The sequence below is a fragment of the Macrosteles quadrilineatus genome, unplaced genomic scaffold (genome assembly GCF_028750875.1).
Source record: "Macrosteles quadrilineatus isolate MER2022 unplaced genomic scaffold, UCM_ALF_1.0 Scaffold_32__1_contigs__length_1466915, whole genome shotgun sequence".
Taxonomy (NCBI): domain Eukaryota; kingdom Metazoa; phylum Arthropoda; class Insecta; order Hemiptera; family Cicadellidae; genus Macrosteles; species Macrosteles quadrilineatus.
Window position 1 is genome coordinate 615549 of NW_026542625.1, and position 22115 is coordinate 637663.

At 34.9% G+C, this 22115-nt stretch overlaps 1 protein-coding gene across 1 annotated transcript in view; it reads right to left on the reverse strand.

Moving 5' to 3' along the window:
* Nucleotides 1-1493: 1493 nt before the first annotated feature.
* The window catches only part of LOC129005746 (decorin-like), a 51809-nt gene continuing 31187 nt past the window's right edge, over nucleotides 1494-22115 (reverse strand). Inside the window, exons 2-6 of the mRNA XM_054434737.1 lie at nucleotides 8564-8718; nucleotides 7341-7484; nucleotides 6591-6785; nucleotides 5875-6073; nucleotides 1494-5381 (exon numbers count right to left, since the gene is read on the reverse strand). Coding sequence (XP_054290712.1) covers nucleotides 5128-5381; nucleotides 5875-6073; nucleotides 6591-6785; nucleotides 7341-7484; nucleotides 8564-8718 — 947 coding nt within the window. The 3' untranslated portion in view covers nucleotides 1494-5127. The remainder of the gene's footprint in view (nucleotides 5382-5874; nucleotides 6074-6590; nucleotides 6786-7340; nucleotides 7485-8563; nucleotides 8719-22115) is intronic.

The following is a 22115-nucleotide window of genomic DNA, read 5'->3' on the forward strand; positions in this document are numbered from 1 at the left end:
AATACTATAATAATGATAGTATCAATAAACAAATGCATATTAGTTATGTAAATGAGACTTTGTCCTGACCGTACCAGCCTAACAGATGCGTTGGCCACTGGCAACAAGGTCTACCGGCAGCAAACACGACTACATCCCCTTCACCCGGTTCAGCTCGGACATTTCGCACCACCAATCGTAGGTCAGGTTGGTGGTCGTAGACCTTGTTGGCCGCGGACCTTGGCGCGTCCCCGTTGGGACGGGTTCGTCACAACGGCCGGGCGCTGACAGAATTAGCAATAAAAAATGTGAACTGATGGTAAAATTATTAAAAAAATACTACTTCTTAAAATAACTTTACCATTTTGTGACTATTGAAAAAATATATTTGTAGTGCAGTAACCTAGTTTATTTATAATAATCATGTTTATGTATCCTTTGGAATGTTTTTGTATTCCACATCCAACCAATACAGGTATTCATTTTGATATCACTTCGCTTCACCTAGTGAGTCATCTCTGTAAAAAATATATAGGTACCTACATTTACTTTTGGTCAAAGGTTCAGTTAAATGCTATCTAAACAAATTTAAACAGCCAAGAACTTTATATTCATAGAAACAACTTACTTTCTTGAAAGATATCATACAGGCAACATAAAAAAATGAATTCTTCTTAGTCATAACTCATCTTTTGGCGTTGCAGCACATGTCTCCCCCGTGATTACACTGACTAGTTTTACAGTGTAATTTATTTGTTTTCCATGTTTTTGTCGTGTTCGTGTATATGTTTTCTCAGAGTTAACGACGAATCTAACCGAATCGGTTTAATGACTTCATCGATGTTTTTGTTTTACCTGATGATGTATTTCTGGATGGAAGTCCGAAAACTATGGTTGTAAATACTCAAAAAGGATCACTTGACGAAGCCAGGTAACATATAAACTATTTAAATTTAGTAATCCAGAGGCTACCTCACCAACAAACAAATGCTCCCGAGTTCCCAAAATGAGTCAACAGCACCACAGACGAGTAATGTTTTAAGTACTGGCTCCAGCTGAAGCGGATTACATACTGTACACTTATTGGCATGTTCACACTGGCACTGTTGCACCACTATTAGCCTATAACAGTGGCGGATCTAGAACAGAAACAAGGGGGGGTTCGAACCGGGGGCTTGGGGGATTTGGGTTCGAAAAATTTGTATAAACTTAGTCTCCAAAATGGCAGATTTATACCATTTCTTTGTCCAAAGTTAGTGTGGCAGATTATTTTACACAATGTGTAATGTGTATGCACTATTGTATTACATGCAGTAAAAAAATATATATATATGTATGCGTAAAGGGGGGGCGGTCGCCCCCTTTGTCCCCCCTCTGGATCCGCTACTGGCCAATAATGTATTATGTACCAAAATTGCAGCAACACCAATGAGCATCTCTTGTGTTGTAGTTTCAGTTACATTGTAAATGTATCTTGGGATGGTATAAACTCTCAAGAAAACAAAATATAGGATGAAAGTATCTTTATTTCATTTTAAAGACTTACAGAGAATACAAAGATGTGAACTTTGATTAACAAATAATTGGCATATTAGAAACGTTAAATGTATTTTAAAATGTAACAGACTTTACACCGTAACAAGTATTATCTCTATTTAGAGACCAATGTTGACAAGACTTTAGCCTTGCTCAATATTAGTCATGGCACACAAGGAAGTTTGTTGGAATATCTGAACATTTCTATTGAAAACATATGTTAACTGTTTTTAAAGATTATTGCACTTACGTAACTAGAAATAAAATGAAAAGACTCACGGAATAAATACCTATTACTGTAACAGTATATATGTACAAAAGAAATGACAGTAGACCTATACAGTTTATTTAATACTGTGACTGTGTATACTGTATAAATGCTTTCTCCAGTACTACGACATCCCTTTGTAAATTTATGAAAAAATTAAATTATATGAATTGCGTTACTACTAAATTAGCTACAATAATTTTTACAAAACTAACGTATAAAAATAAATTACATAAAAATTATATTTACATTTTCTCTCAAACCTAACACACAAAACAGGTTACACAAAATTGGATTTTTTTATGATCTTTTAACAGAGTATGTTGTAATACGTTTTACAATATAGAAGCAGTGGAAAGAAGAAACAATGTTAAATACAATAACATACAGGCCAACTCCCTGCATTTTCTAACATTCAATTCCAAGTAATTTGTAAACAATTAATCATTACCAATATAAATATACCATTTCAAAATGTTTCCCACTGTTGAATTCAAGTGTTAGTATTTAAAATAATAATGATAATTATAAATTTACCTGGGAACTCCTTATAATGCAACCAAAAAGTAAACATTTATCAGGATTTAAATTCCTAGTTAATTACTTTCCATTGGCTTATTTTCAAAATTCTATAACATTTTGCCACACAAACGATTTTAAATACTGTATCACACATCTGCGTAAAAATCCTAAGGTTTAACTCCGCTCATATTTTTTTTTACTACTGCAGGGGTAAAAACGTATCATGAGTCATATATACAAAAAAGAAAAAAAGGAAACAAGAATGTAGGCTGGAAAAGAAATTACTCTTTGTAATGTCAACAGTAAAAGAAAACAAATGTTTATTTTTAACTAATGAATATAAAAACTATATTATATGAATACAAACTTGCAAGGATTCAAAACCAAGACCCTATTTTCTCCTCTTCGGTAAGACAATTTGATACAACTGAACTCTTCAAAATCAAAAGAAAATTCAGCTGTGTAAACTGATTTAAACTGAATTACGGAACTAACCAAATAGAGTCAAACCATTGGTACAGTTATTAAATAATTAAAACACAAGATACTATTTATCACAAGAATAACCCATTTTCTCAAAAATTAGTTTTGAGTTACATAGCTCATTTGTTTTGCTTGAGTGGAATTAAATAATATCCATGATAAAGGAAGAAAGTTTACGATAGTGCTATAACAAATTATATAAACGACTAGTAGCAGAAAACCTCTAAGATTTACTTTGCGACTGTTTAACCAACTGAATTGTACCCAAACCTTTTACAATTATTTACACTAAAGCCGTGTTTACACAAGGCCAGTAGCCATTTTACCTCAGGCAACCTGTCTGCCTACCTACTGGCCTCACGTAAACGCGGCTTTACAGACATTTAATAAACAGCAGGAAAGAGATAGTATATAAATAGAGAGCTATTCTACAAGAAGTAAATAAATGCACAGCCATTTACCCCACGCAAGGCAAACTATCACATGTTTTTTAAACATACAAACTGCTACCTTGTTCACAACAAGCTCCTGACACGTTCCAAGTTGTTAGTATCCAACATACAAGTGAAACAACGATAAATACAACAATATATATATACACTTACCCATGTATTAATAACAACATTTGTTCGAGGTTATCACCAAGAATAAATAGACTATGACGAGAGAAAAGTTCATTATTATTGTACCAGAACACTACCTAAAATAGATGTAAAAAATAAATGCATTGATTAAGTACAAGGTTGAAAACAGTCTAAACTCAGTAAGTACAGTTAATAACAGTGGTTTTAATAATAGATGTTAATTTATTTTAAAATTAACAGTATAGAATAAGCAGGGGAATGGAAAATAATGTATTTTTAATGTTATATATTTCATCACTTACGATTTCTAAGTGGTCTTATCGACTTGAAAACAATCAATACTTACCTTTGATTATGGTATCAAAGTAAGAATGACTTGATGGTTTCAAATTATTTCAAAATCAATAGTTTGCAAATTTTAAGTAACTGCTTGCGTTGGGAGTTTAACTAAGTTACTTTTATAATAGAAGATTTTAATTTTGCTACATCTCCTACTGGCTCAAGATTGAGCATCTTAGAAAATTGGCAAAATAAATACATTGTGATTTTTATTAAGTTTTACATTTGTTTGGAAGAGTTTTTTTGGAGGAAAAATCACTTGTCTAAGGAATGCAACGAAGAAGGAATGGATACACAACTAATTTACCCAAAAAAATAGTTCCAATCAGATTAAAGCACACAGGAAGTAGACAACACAATTAATTACAGTAACTTGATATTCCCGCTCCTATCTACAATAATTCTACAATAATCCGTTCTCCTACTCTCTTTTAAAATAAGTCTCCTTGTAGGTGCGAAATATTGAGTTAGTCTTGTTGTGTTGTGAACTTCCAGTGTGCTTTAAACCAGTGGAACTCTTTCCTTGCGTAATTTACTTGTGTACCACATTCCTTCTACTGTATTTGTTTGGAAGAGCAATTTAAATTACTTTTTTAAAATAATTAAGAGATACTTTTACTAGACCAGGGTGGCCACAAACCTCCCTGAAAAAATTCAGGGCTTTCTCAGTTGTGATTTAGGTCTACATTTTACTTGGGGTCTGCAGGTTTATGATATTTTTGAGTCAGGTTGAGTCATGCCAAGCCGAAGCAGTTGAGCGCGGACAGAAAAGCAAAGAGAAAAGCAAACACAGAAAGCGTTTGCGAAGATGTGAGATCGAAAATTTACAATTTTTCTGCGATCGTGGGAGACACAATGATGTCACTGTGACGCAGATGTATACAATTTTGTAGTCACCTCAAAAGATGTTCACGATTTTAACATGACCACTGAAAACTTTCACAATTTTGCCGTGACCACAGACTAAAATCAGGTTTCCCTTCAAAGATATTACAAAACTCTCACATAATTCCCAGTTTTCCCAGAATTCCCAGTCTGTGGCAACCCTGTCTGTCAAATACTCTTTATCCTATTCCTTCCATTGTTACAAACTTCAAAACCTTTCATAAGATAGAATGGAAGAAGCAGTAATCTGGAAAACTACCTTCAAACCATTCCAAACAAACTTTTGATACCATACTTGTTCACAAAGAACAACACTCGATGAACTTCCCAACTAAACCTCGAGTAACAAGTAAACCTGCTTATCAAAACCTAAAACTCATCTACAAATTACACATCTAAAACATTTTGGATGAAATCAGTTATCACTGATATTCAAAGTTTTACTTTGGCATCTCCTTAAAACTTGAAACTCTGGGGATGAGATAAAATCGCTTACGCTAAGGAAGGTCGTTGCTGTCGTGGAAAAATAGATCACGTTATCAGCGTGTCCACAGATTTAGCGTTCTTGGTCTTTTCTGATCGTTTCTGGTCCTGCACAGAGTTCTTTTTCCTTCTGCTCTTGCGCCACCAGCACACAACGATGACAAAGGCAGCCACTAGAGCCCCTATCAACACACCTATCAGCAAATAACGAGTGGTTGATGCCGGGGTGGCCACCAGACAAGTCTTGAATATCTTCATCTCCTCTGTCATATCCACATTGCAAGCCGCAGCGTCTGGGTCGTCTGAAAAATGTGAAACTGTTAACTAAGAATCATTCAAGCTGGTACAGATTGGTACAGTCAAGTGTGAATCTTTTATCATATCAAATCACAAGAGAGTGGGAGGATAAGGACACAAAACTGTATTGCAGAATGGTCTTAACAAAACTTAAACTCAAGAAGCTGTATTTAAAGTACAGAAACCACCAGAGTTTAAATTACTAATGACTGATCTTAGGCGGGTTTTTATTACTGTGACGATCAACTTGGAACTAAGTCCACCCTACCACTGCCATTTCATGGCTCAACCAATCCCTGAGGACTATTTGCGAGGGCAAACCTCGTAGTGTTTTCCCCTTCTAGTAATGACCAAAACAGTGTGTGTTTCTGTCATTTCCACCAAAGTGCGGCCCTGGAGAGTTAATAGGTGACTTGTGTTTTTCCCGAGATAATCATAAGCAATCCCCTACTGACTGAAACATTTACGTCTACATCACTGTCTAAATGATAGTCTCACCGAGAGCCGTGCAGTTGAAGCCAGGCAGAGCGATGTACCGCTGAGAGGTCCAGGTAAGCAGGCGGTGACATTGGCACTGAGTGGTGACGCCTGGCAGGTGGTACAAGGTAGGCGGCAAGTACAGCTTCTCCAGGCGGCACAGTGGCGCTAGGTCAGCAGGTGTCACTGACTCCAATGGGTTACTGGTCAGGTTCAACTCCTATAGGTCAAGGAAATGCAATAAAATCATATTCAAACTCAGATAAAACTCTATACATTGAATGGCTATCTTTGAAGTAAAATTAAACCATTATTTTGTGTTTTACCAAAGTGGTTTTTTATTTTTTTGTAAGAAAACAGTCCAGACCCTTTTTGTTACTAGGTTTAACATACACGTTTTGATGTTTAGCATCATTAATTGACAGCCCAATAACGAGTGGCGCCTGTGTCTAGAATTGATCTTGTTTGGAATCAAAATCAGCATCCTCCAGATTTAAAGGCTAATCTTAAATTTGCTGGTTCAATTCCAGACTCACCCATTCGTCATCCGGCTATCAAAAAATTATAACAGATGGTTATCGTTAGATTGTAAGGAGACCAGACTTTGGACAGTTTCCTTACTACACTTGGAAATCATAACACTCATTGCATAGCATAACACACAAAATAAAATACAATTTTTGCATAAAACATTGTATAACAGAATTAATTCTATACAAAGTTGAATATGTACTAACCTTGAGGTTGGGCAGGGTCCCGAGGGAAGGAAAATGACGCAGTTCACAGCCGGCCATGTTGAGGTAGGCCAGGTTGAAGGCAGCCGTCAGAGATATGTTCTGCAGCACGATGTTGTCTGCCAGGTAAAGCTTGCGTAACGGCAGCGGTAGGTCTGTGGGGAGAGTGTGGACTGCGTTCAGACTCAAGTCTAGAACCTGCGGATCACTGTCATTAGTATACAGTCTTGACGGTTACAGACAATAAACGCTTAACTATAATGGGGGATCGCAGCACATAGTTTAGGACACTTACTAGGCGTGACAAAAATGTGCTTAACTGTTTTCAGTAAATTAACAGAAAATGTCAGGGCATTTTGGGGGAGAAAGTAGTTGAAAAATTCACACACCTCTAACTGGGAAATTAGAGAAAACTTAAAATAGTGTAAAATAAAAGTAAAGAGCCTATAAAAAGCATTTTCAGTTCATCTAGGAGTTACCTCAATTTAGAGATCTGTGCATGAATGAAATGTACCAAGCACAGCAGAGGATAAGCTTGTAAGGAATAATCTTAATAAGCTTGTACTGCTAAACTTTAGGTAACATGACTGAAGTTGTGTCTTAGTTACCAAATCCATTGGGCTACCAACTCATTCAATAGATCAAAAGCCGTACACCAAGATTGATGATTTTGTCAAATGTTTGTTAGCTGCAATATGGAGTTTATAGGAGGAAAAAAATGTTCTTAAACAATTTAAATCTCAAACTCTTTACCTCAAGGTCTGTAAGTTCACTGAAGGCCCCGGGTTCAATCTTGGTGATGAGGTTGTCCCCAAGGTAGAGAAGTTTCAGAGATGTATAATCCCGCAGACTGGAGTTGGTAATCTTGCGTATCCGATTCTTTGCTGCGTACAAAATCTGGAAAGTGTAAGAATGTGTAAGCAATGATTCTTTGAAACTAACATAATTTAAAAATGTTAAAGCTTTGGGAGGCAACGGGGCAAAAACAGATCAGCCTGGAAATCAGAAGTTAGAAGGGGAAGTGGCTGGACCACACTCTTCGGAAGTTGGATGAGGCAATTGAAAAGAAGGCCTCTGAATTGAATCCCCAAGGGACAAGAAAGCGGGGAAGACCCTGTGACAGAAGAAGGCGAGGGAAGCCTCGAGTGTCGGAGAGACCTGGGGTCAGCTGAGGGATCTGGCGCAGGAAGGAGCGACAGGAAATAAGTCAAGTAAGTCAACTAACATAATCTAATCTATAGTCTGATCCAATGACGAGTGATCACAAAATTTCTTTCTCTACATATTGAGATGAAAATTCACATGGTTATGTGGAAAGCTGAGAGGATGTAGTGTTCACCTAACAATCAAAAAGGGCTGATTGGATCCTGAAAAAAATCAACAGATTTTTTATGGTTTAAAACTGGACTTAGCTGTCCCACAGAGGAAACATTCAATGGTAGACTTAAGTGGTGTACAGCTCTAGTACTGGTGTCTAGGGCAATGACCTTCCTCCGAACCTCTCGCCATCACATACTACAACGCTCATGGTGGAGGAAACCCTGTGCCCTGTTATAGGAGTTTCCGCACAGTTCAGGCTCTTCCTTGCTCATCCCAAGTATATTTCCGCCCCAACATACTGAACAACAGCTGAAAGCACACAGTTGTCCCATGAGCTTACTTCTCCTACCTACTTCTCTGTAGCTGTCCCTGATCATTGGGCTTATAAATAGTTCTGGCTCAAGAACCAGCAGATCTTAGCTTGTATCAAACATGTCATCTCATTCAAAACTCATCCTTCCTCTATATTTGCTTTAAAATATGCACCCTAGTGTGTTGGCAATTTAATATTATTTAATCTCTAACATTTCTTGCATATTTTAGAAATTTTATGATACAGTAGTTTAAAAACAATCAAATATTAAAGTTGTCTAATTTATTTTCATAAAAACCATTATATACATACAAAGTGTTGGAGTAAATCAAACGTTATTTACCTCAATGTCTTTATTCAGGTTCTGAGGTATTTCCTCGAAGTTCTGGTTGAAGCAGTTTGCTCCCAGCATCTTGAACTCCCGAGTGTAGGTACATTTGCCGTCCCCGACCACTGCCACTGGGCCTTGCAGTGCTATCACTGCTGCCAATAATACACCTGCAAACAGAAAATACCCTGTCAATTACAGTGTAAGTTATGTATAGGCAATTACTTTGGGATGTTGAAGTAGACATAACTCTACAAACACCTGCTTTTGCTAATTTTGTATACATTTAGAACATAGTTTGAATGACCCACTTTTAGAGGGAGCGTTTCATAAACTCCAAATTTCACAAACTCCAACGCTTAAAATATTAAATAAACAGAGTGGTTCATAACCTCCAATTTTCATAAGCTCCAAATCTATAACATACAAATAATCACTGTTTCACAATGTCCAAATTTCACAAACTCCAACGATAAGATACCAAATAAACAGTGCGGTTCATAATGTCCAAATTTCATAACCTCCAACGGTACAGTCTGGGCCAGAAGTCTCTACAGTGGTTGCCACAGTCAGATAGCAGGCACCGTTCGCCAGCGCTCAACTACTGATAATACGTGCATTTTATGATTGAAGACCACTCAGCTGTGTGACTCAAATATGTGTTAGCACACAATGTGCAAATCAAATTTACATTTTTAATACCTTTAATTCAAGCTTTCAGCTGAGTTTCTTAACTGTTCCGTCTCTCAATTAAAAAGCCAATTATTACATTACAAATATCGTAAGAGATTTTTTTACCGATGAAAAATTTTAAAACATATAAATATGTTTTATAAGTATATTTTCTAATAGCTGTTAAAATTTCATAATGATTACATCAGTTGTTTTTTTGTTATGTGTAAAAATAGCCCTTTGTTAGAAAAGTGCCGAAAACCTTGTACTTTATTCATTCAACCCACTAAAAGGATGAGTTTAAACTACATAAAAAGGTAGAAACTAACATACATAAACGCAGAAATACATTTTTATAAGTAGGATTTAACTTATACATCATATTGTAGGTATACTGGTCACGTTTCAATAAAAGCTCATACTCGAGTATTTACACTTTTTTACTCGACAGCAGTCTCGTTTTCTCTTTGCAACTTAATGTGGCTAGTTCAATAATGTTAAAGTTTTGACAAGGTGATAATTTATATTTTGATTGACTTTTCAGTGGAGAGCTAAGCATTGTATACCTTTTATTTACCAATAAAAATGCGTAATCACAAACAGTGGAGTCTTTGACTGTCGTATAAAATATTAAGGTATGAAGTTGTTGTTGTTGTAACGATTATTGCATATTCTATTTAAAAATAGTGTTCAATGTAAATAATTCAACAAGTTATTAGATAGGTACCTTTTAAAGTTTTTAGATTCTATTTAGCAAATTTCCCTATAAGAAAGTACAGTAGCTATTACCGTAGGTGGCATGGTAAGACCTAGGTCCGGGACCGATTTACTTTTTGATTTTGATGTCCCCAGAGGCCAAAAACACAATTCGTTAAAATTGTTATATTTGTATATATATGTGTACAGCTGTCCTTGTGAAAGCATGCATTTTCTAAATTTAAACCGATGACAGTCAGGGATTGCCCTGGTGTCTTAAAATGGTTATTGCGAAAGCAAGACAAAAAGGAAATTTTAGTTTCTTAAATTCAGAGGGTAATTCGGATGAAATCATCATTATTCTTTGGATTATGACTATTTCTCCTTTAAACTTACCACTGATAACTTTTGCTTCAATCATTTTTGGTGTCATTTTTAGCGAATTTCCTTATAGGGAAATAAGCTATTACCGTAGGTGGCATGGTAAGACCTAGACCCGGGATGGATTTACTCTTTCATTTTGATGTCCCCAGAGGCCAAAAACACCATTCGTTAAAATTTTTATATATGTATATATTCAATTCAATTCAAACAATTTTAATTAATGCAATTTTTTTATTAAATACATAATCCCTTGTGACATGCAAAGCACGCGCGGGATGAAAAACATATTTTTCTTAATACATTTCATTTTCTTGTTTCTGGCAGAAAAAAGCTCATTTTTCCTTTTTGTCACTTAAACAGAACAGTGAGTAGACATTTCCTATTGCAACAGCTTTAATCATATAAATAACACTTAGACAAATTAGAATAATTTAATAAGAACACGGTTTTTAGAAAGACAATAAACTCTACATGCAAATATAAATATTTATTTATCTAAAACAAAGCTAAAAATAAGTTACAGATTAGTTATGCTATATTATGATTGATAGAAAACAACAAAGCTTTTGACTTTATCACAGACCTTTTATCATTATAAACTTCATTACCGAACATTTTTACAAACGCATTAAACATTTTTGGACCAAGACAACAAAACTGATGTCTACTAGTTTCCTTTCTGCTAACAAGTAATATTGTGCTGATCGAGATATTCTATTGACAGGTTTCATTTTAAACATGTACGGAAACGGATATTAAAAAACAAACATAATCAAAGAGTTTACGTGCAATTGATTGAAGGTTAAAAGCTCTTCATGTTCAAAAAGATAACTTACTCTATCATATTTTTTTAATCCAAAAACAGCCCTCAGTGCATGTCTTTGGTTCGTGATGACAGGTTGTAATATGGTAGGATAAGTACCCCCATAATGTACTATTCCATATCTCATCACACTTTCAAATCAGGAGATGTATACCTTTTTTAAATGCTCACTCTTAATGTTGTCTCTTAAGTGATATAAAGCATAATTTATTTTCCTTAATTTAATTGAAAGTTGTTTTACATGCTGCTCCCACTTTAAATGATGATCAACAAACAATCCTAGATATTTAACATATTCTACTACTTCAATACAACTGCAAGAACAATTATACAAACAAGGGTGTTTACGGTACAATAAATTAAATTCATTTTGTAAATTTTCTCGTGATTGATTATAATGTTTTGAGTGAAGTGCTTGATTTGCAATTTGACAACCCTCAAGGAGTGGTTTTGGGCCCCATTATTTTTTGATATATATAAACGATTTGCTGGAGCTTGATTTATGTTCAAAAATATTTGCCTATGCTGATGACACAGCTCTTGTGTGCTCAGCTTTCAATAAAAGGTCGCTGAAACTAAAAATAAGAAAAGATTTAGACAAGATATCAAATTGGCTAATTGAAAACAGATTGTTAATAAACTCCTTAAAATAGAATTGTTTATTTTTCGATGTTTATATATAACTAACGATGTACGGAGGGATAATGCTACTTGATATTTAGATTCAGTGATATCACTACCGACCGTCCCCCCTCCGCGCCACTTCCGGCGTTCGAGGCCGGGTAGCACTGGTAGCAGTTCCTCACTCCGTATTTACTCGAGCCGTGCGTCGATTTTAGGATAAGTAAAAACAGTCGATGATGCGTAGAACCATTGCAATAATTAAATGCTGCTAAGTTTCATCGTAGGTGAACGCATTGCTTAGAATCTGTTTTAAATTACACAAAAAATGACAATATGTATACATGTACTATGATCTGCTAATATTTTTAATGGTTACGTAACACTAAACATTACGTCAAGTTATTTATAGGCCTACTGTGAATTTATATATATTCTGTGATTTACCTTTCGGGTGTTGGACGACTTTTAACTCGATGTATAAAAAGTATATGTAACATAGTTACTACTCGGTGTAACATATTATGTTTTTCCGAGGGAAATATATTCTTCAATAACCACTAACGATTACAAATGATAAAATTGTAAGTAGAACCTTTGTTTTAGTAGGGTGATCCTTAATCCGAGTAGTTTTTGCGTGGACTAAATAAGATCGATATACGGTTTACTGTTAGTTTTTTATATGTCAAAGAGTCGTTTTCACCAAAATTGTTACTGTTAACACGCATAGATTTTTTACTAAACTCTGTACTACATTAACATTTCACTTCATGACGGTTACCCCTATTGTATTAAAAATACTAAACGGCCCAATCCATCCCATGTATTCCATCCCATGTATTACATATATTATCGGTATTATACAACATACGAAAGGTGACAGTGGATTGGGCCGTTTAGTATTTTTATTACAATAGGGGTAACCGTCATGAAGTGAAATGTTAATGTAGTACAGAGTTTAGTAAAAAATCTATGCGTGTTAACAGTAACAGTATTATTTATAAATGTATTTAAACATTATTTTTTAATGTTTTGGTGTAAATTTTATATTTTTGAAATGTTTTAGTTTTCCTGCAAAGTGATCTGAAGGAAAGTGGTAATTGAGTTTATGTTTTGAGTATGGAATATTCGTCTCTACGGCCACCAGAACAATCAAGTTGTACAGATAATTAATTGCTAATGAGAGGAAAACATATACACAATTTAACATAGGTGATGAATCTTACTCAAGGTGAGTGTTTGATGTTCAGCAGTACCAAAATTTACTTTCTCGAGATGGCGAGTACGCTGGATACGTTGAACTACAATGTAAATTTTGTATTATTGAAAAATGAGGTAATTGAGTTTAAGTTTAAGTATGGAACGTGTAATAATACCCATAGTAGGGGACGTAAACCGTTTGTTCTGATCAAAATCATTTATTCTCTACGGCCACCAGAACAATAATGGGGAAATCCACTTGCAAGTTGTGCTGATAATTGCTAATGAGTGGGAAACATGCAAACATTTTATCGTAGGTGATGAATCTTACTCAAGTTCAGTGTTAGACGTCCAGCAGTACCAAAATTTACCTTTCGAGATGGCGAGTACTGGATACGTGGAACTACAATTTATCAGTAAACTATACCCAAATTTTTTTTTTTTTTTGTACACAGGGAAGTTGCTTACACAGGGTGTGAAAAGTACAAAAAGAAAGAGAAAAGGTAAAAAGTCATTAACTGTGCGTAAAGAGACAACCAGATTGAAAAAAACACGTAGAGGAACCATCAAACTAAAAAAAAGTAAATTGCAGTTAAACGTGCTCTGGAAGTCCCTACAAAAAACACTGACTCTTTTGAATTGGGTCGTTAAATTAGATTTGTCACTACTGAAAATCTATGAATTTCGAGTCAGAATAGACTAACAGGGACACAAATATACTCTCCTGATGTTGTCACAATGGGAAGGTAAAATTAGCTCCTTATCAACATTCTGAGTTAATGGAACATCTTATCAACGGGGCTACATACATCGACTATAAAGAAAATATTAAGTATCAAAAGAAACCAAAAACTTTCAAAAAACTATTTGAATAATACATTTGCAATGGTGAGTTATAAGTCTCACTTAGATGAATCAACATCATTCTGGTAGTCTATTTAATCTTAAGATCTGGGACTACTACTTTTACCATCTGATTGGACCGTTAATACCCTCTAACATTGTACCAAAGTATGCTCAACTTTATATACGACGTAAACACAGCTGTTGCTCACAGAATAGGTCAAAGATGCGACCAAGTGCTGATGCGTGATTTAAGTGACTAACTTTATTCCACACAACAAATATAATGAACAGAAATCAGGGAATGTAGGAGTATACATAAACAAATTATCTCCATAGAATAAGTAGCTTATTAGGTTATCAGCATTGCGCAGTTCGTACATTATTTATTTTTCAAATGAAACTCAAATTAAAATAAAACATTCATTTCGTTAAACTAATAAAATGGGTTTGATTAACATAAAATAGTTTATATAGGCCAACTATCAGTTCTATTTTATGTAAAAAAATAAGCTGCCCCTAAATAAAATACAAAGATAACCAGTATTTGTTAATTATTATGTCTCTTATTGCTGACAATATTCCCGTGGCAGAGCACGGGTGGTTAACTAGTATATTTTAAAATCAGTAAATAGTATTGCAAATACTTCTTTTGGACAGTTCAATAACTCCCAATAAACGTGTGTTGTTTAAAATACAATTTAAGAATTAACAGCTGTTTAATTCAAAAGTATTATCCACATCATGAAAATGTAAACAAATCTGTGGAGGAAGCTTTAAGGGCTTCTGGGGCAGAGCCCTAACGGGATTCACTTCGTTTTTTCTTTTGGTAACTCATCTAGAGACCAAGACCTTTCTTTTTACACCTCTACCAAGTTTCTACGACTACTAGTAGTCGTTCTCTCAAATTAGCGGAGACAAAGTTTCCAATTAAATATTTAGATTCCTCCATGTTAATCCTATGGAAGAAAATCCAACTTTGATGGAAGATCCTGCCCAAACTAATAAAGATTTCAAATAATGACAAAGACTTTGCAAAACTACAGATCAGGGCCATTCTTTTGGCACTTTAATCATCGAAATCGGTCCAAAAATGAGGGAGGAGGTCTGTTTACAAAAATCGGCTTAGCGTATTATATATATAGATTTCCGTAGTGGTTAATTATTCATGAGATTTACTTTCTGGAGAGAATTTGTAGAATAGTGTTTTATTAACTGTAAGGGTTTCTGTAATATTATTTATAATATGTTACCTTAAATTATCACTTACATTTCATTACACAGTTTAACTTTAACTAGTCTGAATCTCAATTTTTCAGTGAATATAAATTAAAATGTATGCAGCACTTAGCTCGAAATGATTAGGGGTTTAGGTTGGATAAGAAAAAGTACAGTCCAGCAAAAACTTCGCACCACGGCCTTGCTGGCGTTGCAGTCAAGAGGGAAGCTATCGTCAAGAGGAAACACCATACTTTGCAAAAAAATATATAGGCCTATTTTTTGTTTTGGTCAGAGAGGTTCTGCCTGTGGCTAAATTGTAGCCAATAGTTTAATGCATAAAATAGCCTGTATTTTTTAATTTTTTACAAACAATGTTTCTGTAGATTGCTTAAACAGGTAGGGCAATTTAGCATTTTGCAACGTGTAGAAAGAAACTACAATCGTACGCGTGCCGTATGGACTAATGTTTAATTACCTAAGGACAAAATAAAAATTAATTTATCTTTTACTGACTTTAAAAAAAAACTGCAAAATCGGCATGTAAACTGCGAACTCAATTAGGCCTTTTACCATCACTAACTTTAACAACAAAACCAAGATACCAGAAAACGCCAAATAAAATTTTAACACAAATCACTAATTTCACTAATTAATTATGGATTCAATATTAAATGGAAAACTCCTGCTTTGTTTTTATTTCAAAAACATTATAATGAGATGATATATTCTAAACGTTTCTGTAAACATTTGACGCTTACTTTAGTGTTTAATCAATATTTTGTTTAAAGTGGAATGACCTCAACGGCTACTCTGGAACTAACCTGAGAATTAAACTAAAAAAGTTCGTAGAGACAATATATTTTTTCACTAAAGCAATTACTATGACAAGTTCCAGTGAGCGGGATTTATTAATTTTGTTTGGAGAAGGTTTTAACTAGGTACATTCTGTTTCTCAAAGGAAAAGGGGTTAAAATCATATAGACTAGCATGCATAGTATGAATAAAGTACAGGGAAAACCTATAACAGTAATATTTTGAGGTAGTTTCCTTTTCTTTATATGCTTGTCAATGCTGGAGAAACGTAATTTCGTGATTGGTTTCGACAAATGGGTAATCAAACCCTAACCATGCACTGCAGTGGCAAAAATGTTAGACGTGAGCCGTTGATTAGCTTTTTCAAATATAGATGAATATAAACTCGTTAAATGTTTTAAAATAAAATCATAATATATCCATTGAATATAACATGTAATACTATCTAACAACTAAATGGCTAAAGAGGATGAAGAAGCAAATAAATAGGTATTGTAATGTGGTCTCAACCATGGTCTCAACTGAGAACCCGCTGAACGTTTTAAATAGGCCTATTTCGATAGAATGTAAAGTCAATCGCACTTTTAGCAAGAATTCCACCACATAAACTTAGAATAAGAGTAGTTTCTATTTTCGTTTATATTATTTTGACCAGAACCAAATCTAGGGTAAAGTTTAGTCAATGGGATGCATTTACACTAATTTAGTTTACCTTAACGAAAGGAGAATAAAAGTAGAAATAATAACTGGGCCAGGTCGCTAATTCAGTGGGTTTTACCAAGAACTTAAATTATCTCCACATCTTTATATGCCTTTTCATATTTCACGAAGACAATTTCCGAAATTACAATCGGGGAAGCATTTGTATCAAAGAATTTTGTTAACTATAGACTACCGGTAAGCATTAAAATGCACAAACATACGCCTGTAAATTAAGTTACCATTCTTCGTAATGTAATGACATATTTGATGTAATACAGTATAATGATAATTAAATGCTAGAAACTCAGTTTCTATATCCCGTAAACTGATGCTGAGCCGGCCAAACTCCTAGCGCCAATGCCGCGCCAAGCGATTTTATGCCTATTTTTAATCGCTTAAAAATGATACAAGCAGGCTCCGTATCAAAAAAAGCTTCAAATAAAAAATAAAATTCATACTTTGATCTAAAACTTTGCCGCAGGAATTTTTTTCCTGACCAAAAAATAAAAAAGTTCCTCGCTTACTACATTTTTCATGTTTCTTATGGTGTTAAAAAACAATCATCTGTTTTAATTTGCCTAAATAATTTATAAAAATTATGTTAAGGTAAAAACTAGCTACATAGTAATGAGCACTGGTTTTTCCAGAAAAATAATATATCAATTTGAAATTTGTATGTTAACAAATAAGTGTAGCAGAGCAGGTTGAGTGAATGTATGTTTGTGTAAAACAGAGAGGTTCATTCGGCCCGTCCGCCTCGGTATCCCGCCAATTCGATTGACTTATGGCAGAGACTGTACCGTTGGAGCTTATGAAACTTGGAGGTTATGAACCGCTCTGTTTATTTGATATTTAAAAGTTGGAGTTTGTGAAATTTGGACATTGTGAAACTGTGCTTATTTGAAAGTTATAGTTTTGGAGTTTATGAAGTTTGGAGGTTATGAAACACACTGTTTATTTAATATTTTAGACGTTGGAGTTTGTGAAATTTGGACATTATGAACCTCACCCCTTTTAGAGTGTGCTAATGAAAAATGATATTTTCCCCTTAATTTTGATGTGTTTTATTGTAATTTGTACAAACTGTCAGTTAGGCTTGGTTAGAGTTAGTGTAGGTAGTGTAGGTGACAGAGATGTGTATTTGCCATTATCACACTCTGTCAGGGTCTCAATTCTTTGTACATTTTATTTCTAAAACTAGTAGCAACTTAAATAAAGGGATGGAAAATGTAGTTCTACCAACAGTCAAAGACAGAATCAACTGGTAAAGCATAGTGTTAAGGATTTAAAAATAGGTACTCACTTATTTTAAAGTGAAGTATAAGAAAAATTGACATATCATATTGTCAAGAACATGTTTAGATTGAAAACCTAATTGGTAATCGCTAATCGGCAAGTAATTGAATTGATAGAAACCACTAGAAACCCACAACATTAATACAATCAAATAAACATAACTAAACAACAAATAACAGGACGAGTTTCCCATGTTAACCTTATGAGAAATGGAATTAATGAATCTTAACAGCTGTTTCAATTAAACAAGTTGGTTCTGTTCTATGATGTTCAATAGCATTAAAGTTACAAGGATTACCAACAGGGTGCAGCACTATTATTTCTTTTACATTTATGACAACAGCTAATTTGCAACCAAAAGGTGAGTGAGCGTAGCGAACGAACTTCAACCTGGAGGCGAGTTAGCGTAGCGAACGAGCTATAAAAAAAATAACCTGAAGGCAAGTGAGCGCAGCGAACAAGCTCAAACCTAAAGGTGAGTGAGCGTAGCGAACGAACTTCAACCAGGACGTGATTGAGCCATGCGAACGAGATCTTCAGAAGTTAAACGGGGCAAAGCCTGCGGGTTACAGCTAGTTAATTATAAGGTTGGATTAGACTGCACACTGCACCTTAAAAATACGAGTCAAAAATTATTTATTTACTTGATGGCATTTTAAAAATAGCTGGGCAATTCAATCGAACAAATTGTAATAAACTTGACTGATGAACAATTTGGTATTGTGGATTCTTTAGAAGGTAGATACCAAACACTTACAGTAACAGTTACGAAAATACATCTACAAAAAGTAGTCATTTCTTTAAAAAATAAAGTAGATAAATATCATATTTGATTGAAATGAACAATATTAATATACAGAAATAAGTAAAATTGTATTTAAAATATTTATCAGGTTGCAGGGTTGCAGTTATGTGGTGCTCTCAAATTTCATAAAGCAGTAATGTGCGAAAGCGCCTGCAATACAGTCACTGCTGCTTGCATTACACTAGTGTGCGTGTACTGTCTAACCTCTCATTCAGGCGTCGTCGTTCTGAGCAAAATGCCAAGAACTAGTGCTTCCTGTTTCAAAAGTAAATCAGCGTTAATTTATTTCCAGTAATTTTTGTATTTGGAAAGATAATAACTAAAATTAAATGTCATGATTTGATTATCAATATAAAATATTTCTTGTATTCGTTTTAAAAAGTGCTTAAGTGTAAATGGCTCTCTAGAACCCCAAGATAAATACATATTTCATACAATAATTTAACCTACTAGTATTTTGTGTATTGAAAACGTGGAGATAAACCAAAGAGGTAAAGTTGAGTTTGGTTGAAAAGTCTATAGGATCAACTTTAGTCTAGATTAGAAAGGGTGGGGAATTAAAATAAACCAGCATTTTATTCTAGCACAGACTCAGTCATTATGGCAGTGGGTGGTGTGTAAGCCGTAGATAGACGTGAACAAAACATGTGTGACGAGATAAGATTATTCAATAATCACGAGTGTGTCCTTGGGAAATAAGAAGAAAACAGCTTGACAGAGCAAGAATAAGGTGGACGTTTCAATAGTTTGGGTCGAAGAATGGTCCTATGTAATAATTAATATTCCAATGACGTATACAATGAGGGAAGGTAAGGTTAATGTTGCTATTGGCATCAACCAATTCCCCTTCTCCCCGTCAGGTGGTATTGCACCACACGACATAGACATACCGTGGAAGGCAGAACGTTGTGAGGGCCTGAAACCGGTTTGTTTGGAGGCGGCTCTGTTCAAAATGATTTGTGATTACTTCGGACAATGTAGGGACGATCGTTCGTATAAAAATAGCCTACAACAGAAAAGAAGGGAACTATACACTCTGTAAAATATTTACATTCTCTTAAATAAGACGTACAAACGTAATTATTAAGACTACAAAATTAGTCGTGTATTCAGTTCATCGATGGATTTTATGAGTTCCTTAGTGCACATATGACTTTGAATGAAGTTTTTCTCATGTAGCAGGGCTGTTTTCCTGAACCCTTTTATAAGGTCCTGATATTTCTGAATCACGAGGTTTATCTTGTAAGCATCTTAAAAGTGAAAGTTGAGTTATCAAAATCATTGCTATAGTAGATTCTTATAGATAACTTAGATATTCAGTGTGTTTTCATAATGCGACTTGATCGTTAGTAATAGAGATCGATGATTATATGCTGCACTATGGAGCCTGTTTACCGTCCAAACCCTAGGGATAGGGAGGGCCATGAGACAGGTTCTATCATACAGACTCTAAGACTGCCTTCAGATTTTAAATTACGATTAGATGTGTACTTTTTCTATTCCACAAACATATGTGTATACTTTCCCAGCTGTGGCTATAGCCTGTTTGACGGAACCTGTCTTCTAGCCCTTCTACCTTGGGACCTGCCGATGGTTTGGCCCGGACCAGTCCCAGGTAGACGGATAGTAGAAAGACAGGTTCCGTCATACAGGCTATATTCAAAGTCAATAGTCATAACTATATACAAATGGTAAACATAGACATTTAGTCATCCATAAGTTTAATAGAGATGAGTTATAGGTATGGAACAAACTTTAACCGTTCATCGCTAAAATGATTCCATTTGTGGAGCGGTCATCTACGTCCACAGATGCATGGCGGCTTAACACTTTGCAGTGTTAGTGTTAACAATGGTGTTATCTCGGTCGGTTTGTTTGGACCAACGGTTTTAGCCGTATCGTGCATCGCATCTTGTTTGTTTGTGTTGCTTGTTTACCTGTTTCTCTGACCAGTAGAAGCAGTGGAGAGCGAACATTCCTGTATCATATTGACTCTAGCAATAACCGACCTGCTGGACGACATGTCGAGAAGGAAGATTTTGAGTGTTTTTATGGTGGATAGAACTGTGCATTCCATTCCAAAGTTAAAGCTTGTAGGTAGTCAGTTTTCGAATAAAACGTTCATTTAATTTAGCTACTGACAGAATGTGCTAATTAGCTAATTTCAATTGCTGTAAACAAGCAAAACTGAAAAGTAAACTTATTGCTAGCAATAACATATTGTATCTTGGAACCTTTGATAGCACAAACAACTAAAATAAATACAATTTGAAAAGTAGCACACTAAGTGGATCATTTAACATCAGTGATAGGTTAGTTGGGACATTTGGTGGACACTTCATTAAACAATCGTAATGAGCTCCACTAAAAGTTAGTACCATCTTTGTAAAGATTATATCGGTCGACTGCCTTTTTTGTACGCTACAATGTTCTTTATAAATACCCGAAATCAATTGATCCAACGGTCTTGTCACAATCGAACTACTGGATTATGGCCCACCATAAGAGACCCGGGTTAGTGCAGGTTAAAATTTCGCAACTAACCTACCCCTACTTTCAACAAAACTCAAAATTCTTCAGATGGTTCATACAAGATTTCTTCTTTAGTGTTCAAAGGTTTATATTTTTAGCTTTATTAACAAAGTGTTTTAACGTTTGCTCAAGATAGAATATACTTGAATGTCAGTGTCAATCAATGGGAATACGGCAGAAGAGGTAGTCGGTGTCAACTCTATGAAAAATTAATTGAGTCCATCTGTTGCGATTTTAGTAAATGTAGACCGGCCAATTGCAATTGAGTTAATGTTATTTCAAGTTCGTGGATTGTAAAGAAAGCTTACGTAAAAAGCTTTTGCATTTTCTAATTGGTTATTTGAAATCCAAATCAATATAATCAGTTTTAGAGGAAAGCAATGGCAACAATGGTACAGCTCAATGTCAATGTCAAGCGATAAACATGTTTGTGTGAAGCACACACTGTAGGAACAGTAGAATTCCATTGATAGTCCAAAATCCTAACTTAGTATTCCTTGACCTTTGCGCCCTACGTCTACATTTAGAAACGGTCCAAACCCTCTGTGAGAAGGAAGTTGAAATGTATTCAAACCTATGAATGGACCCTCGCGGTCTACATGTGGCACATGGCAACTCAGTCACGGATTACATCATCTGAACATATGGACCTGTGTTGGCCGGACTTTGATGACAAATACGTCCAGCTGATCGACAAAGATGGGGTTTGTTCGACAAAAGTTCGTAAACTGCCCATATGGAACAGTAAACATAATTCGTGACTTATTTTAGGTCGCCAGAATCATTGTTGGGTGCTTTCACGATATTTCAAATAGTTTATTTGATTTTGATAGCAAAGTCCAGCAGATCGACAAAGATGGGTATCGTTTGCTTATTGCTTCACAAGTTTATATTAACATATATTTTGGAAACATAAATACCGTATTACAAATAATTATTTAACCATGATATACAGTAAT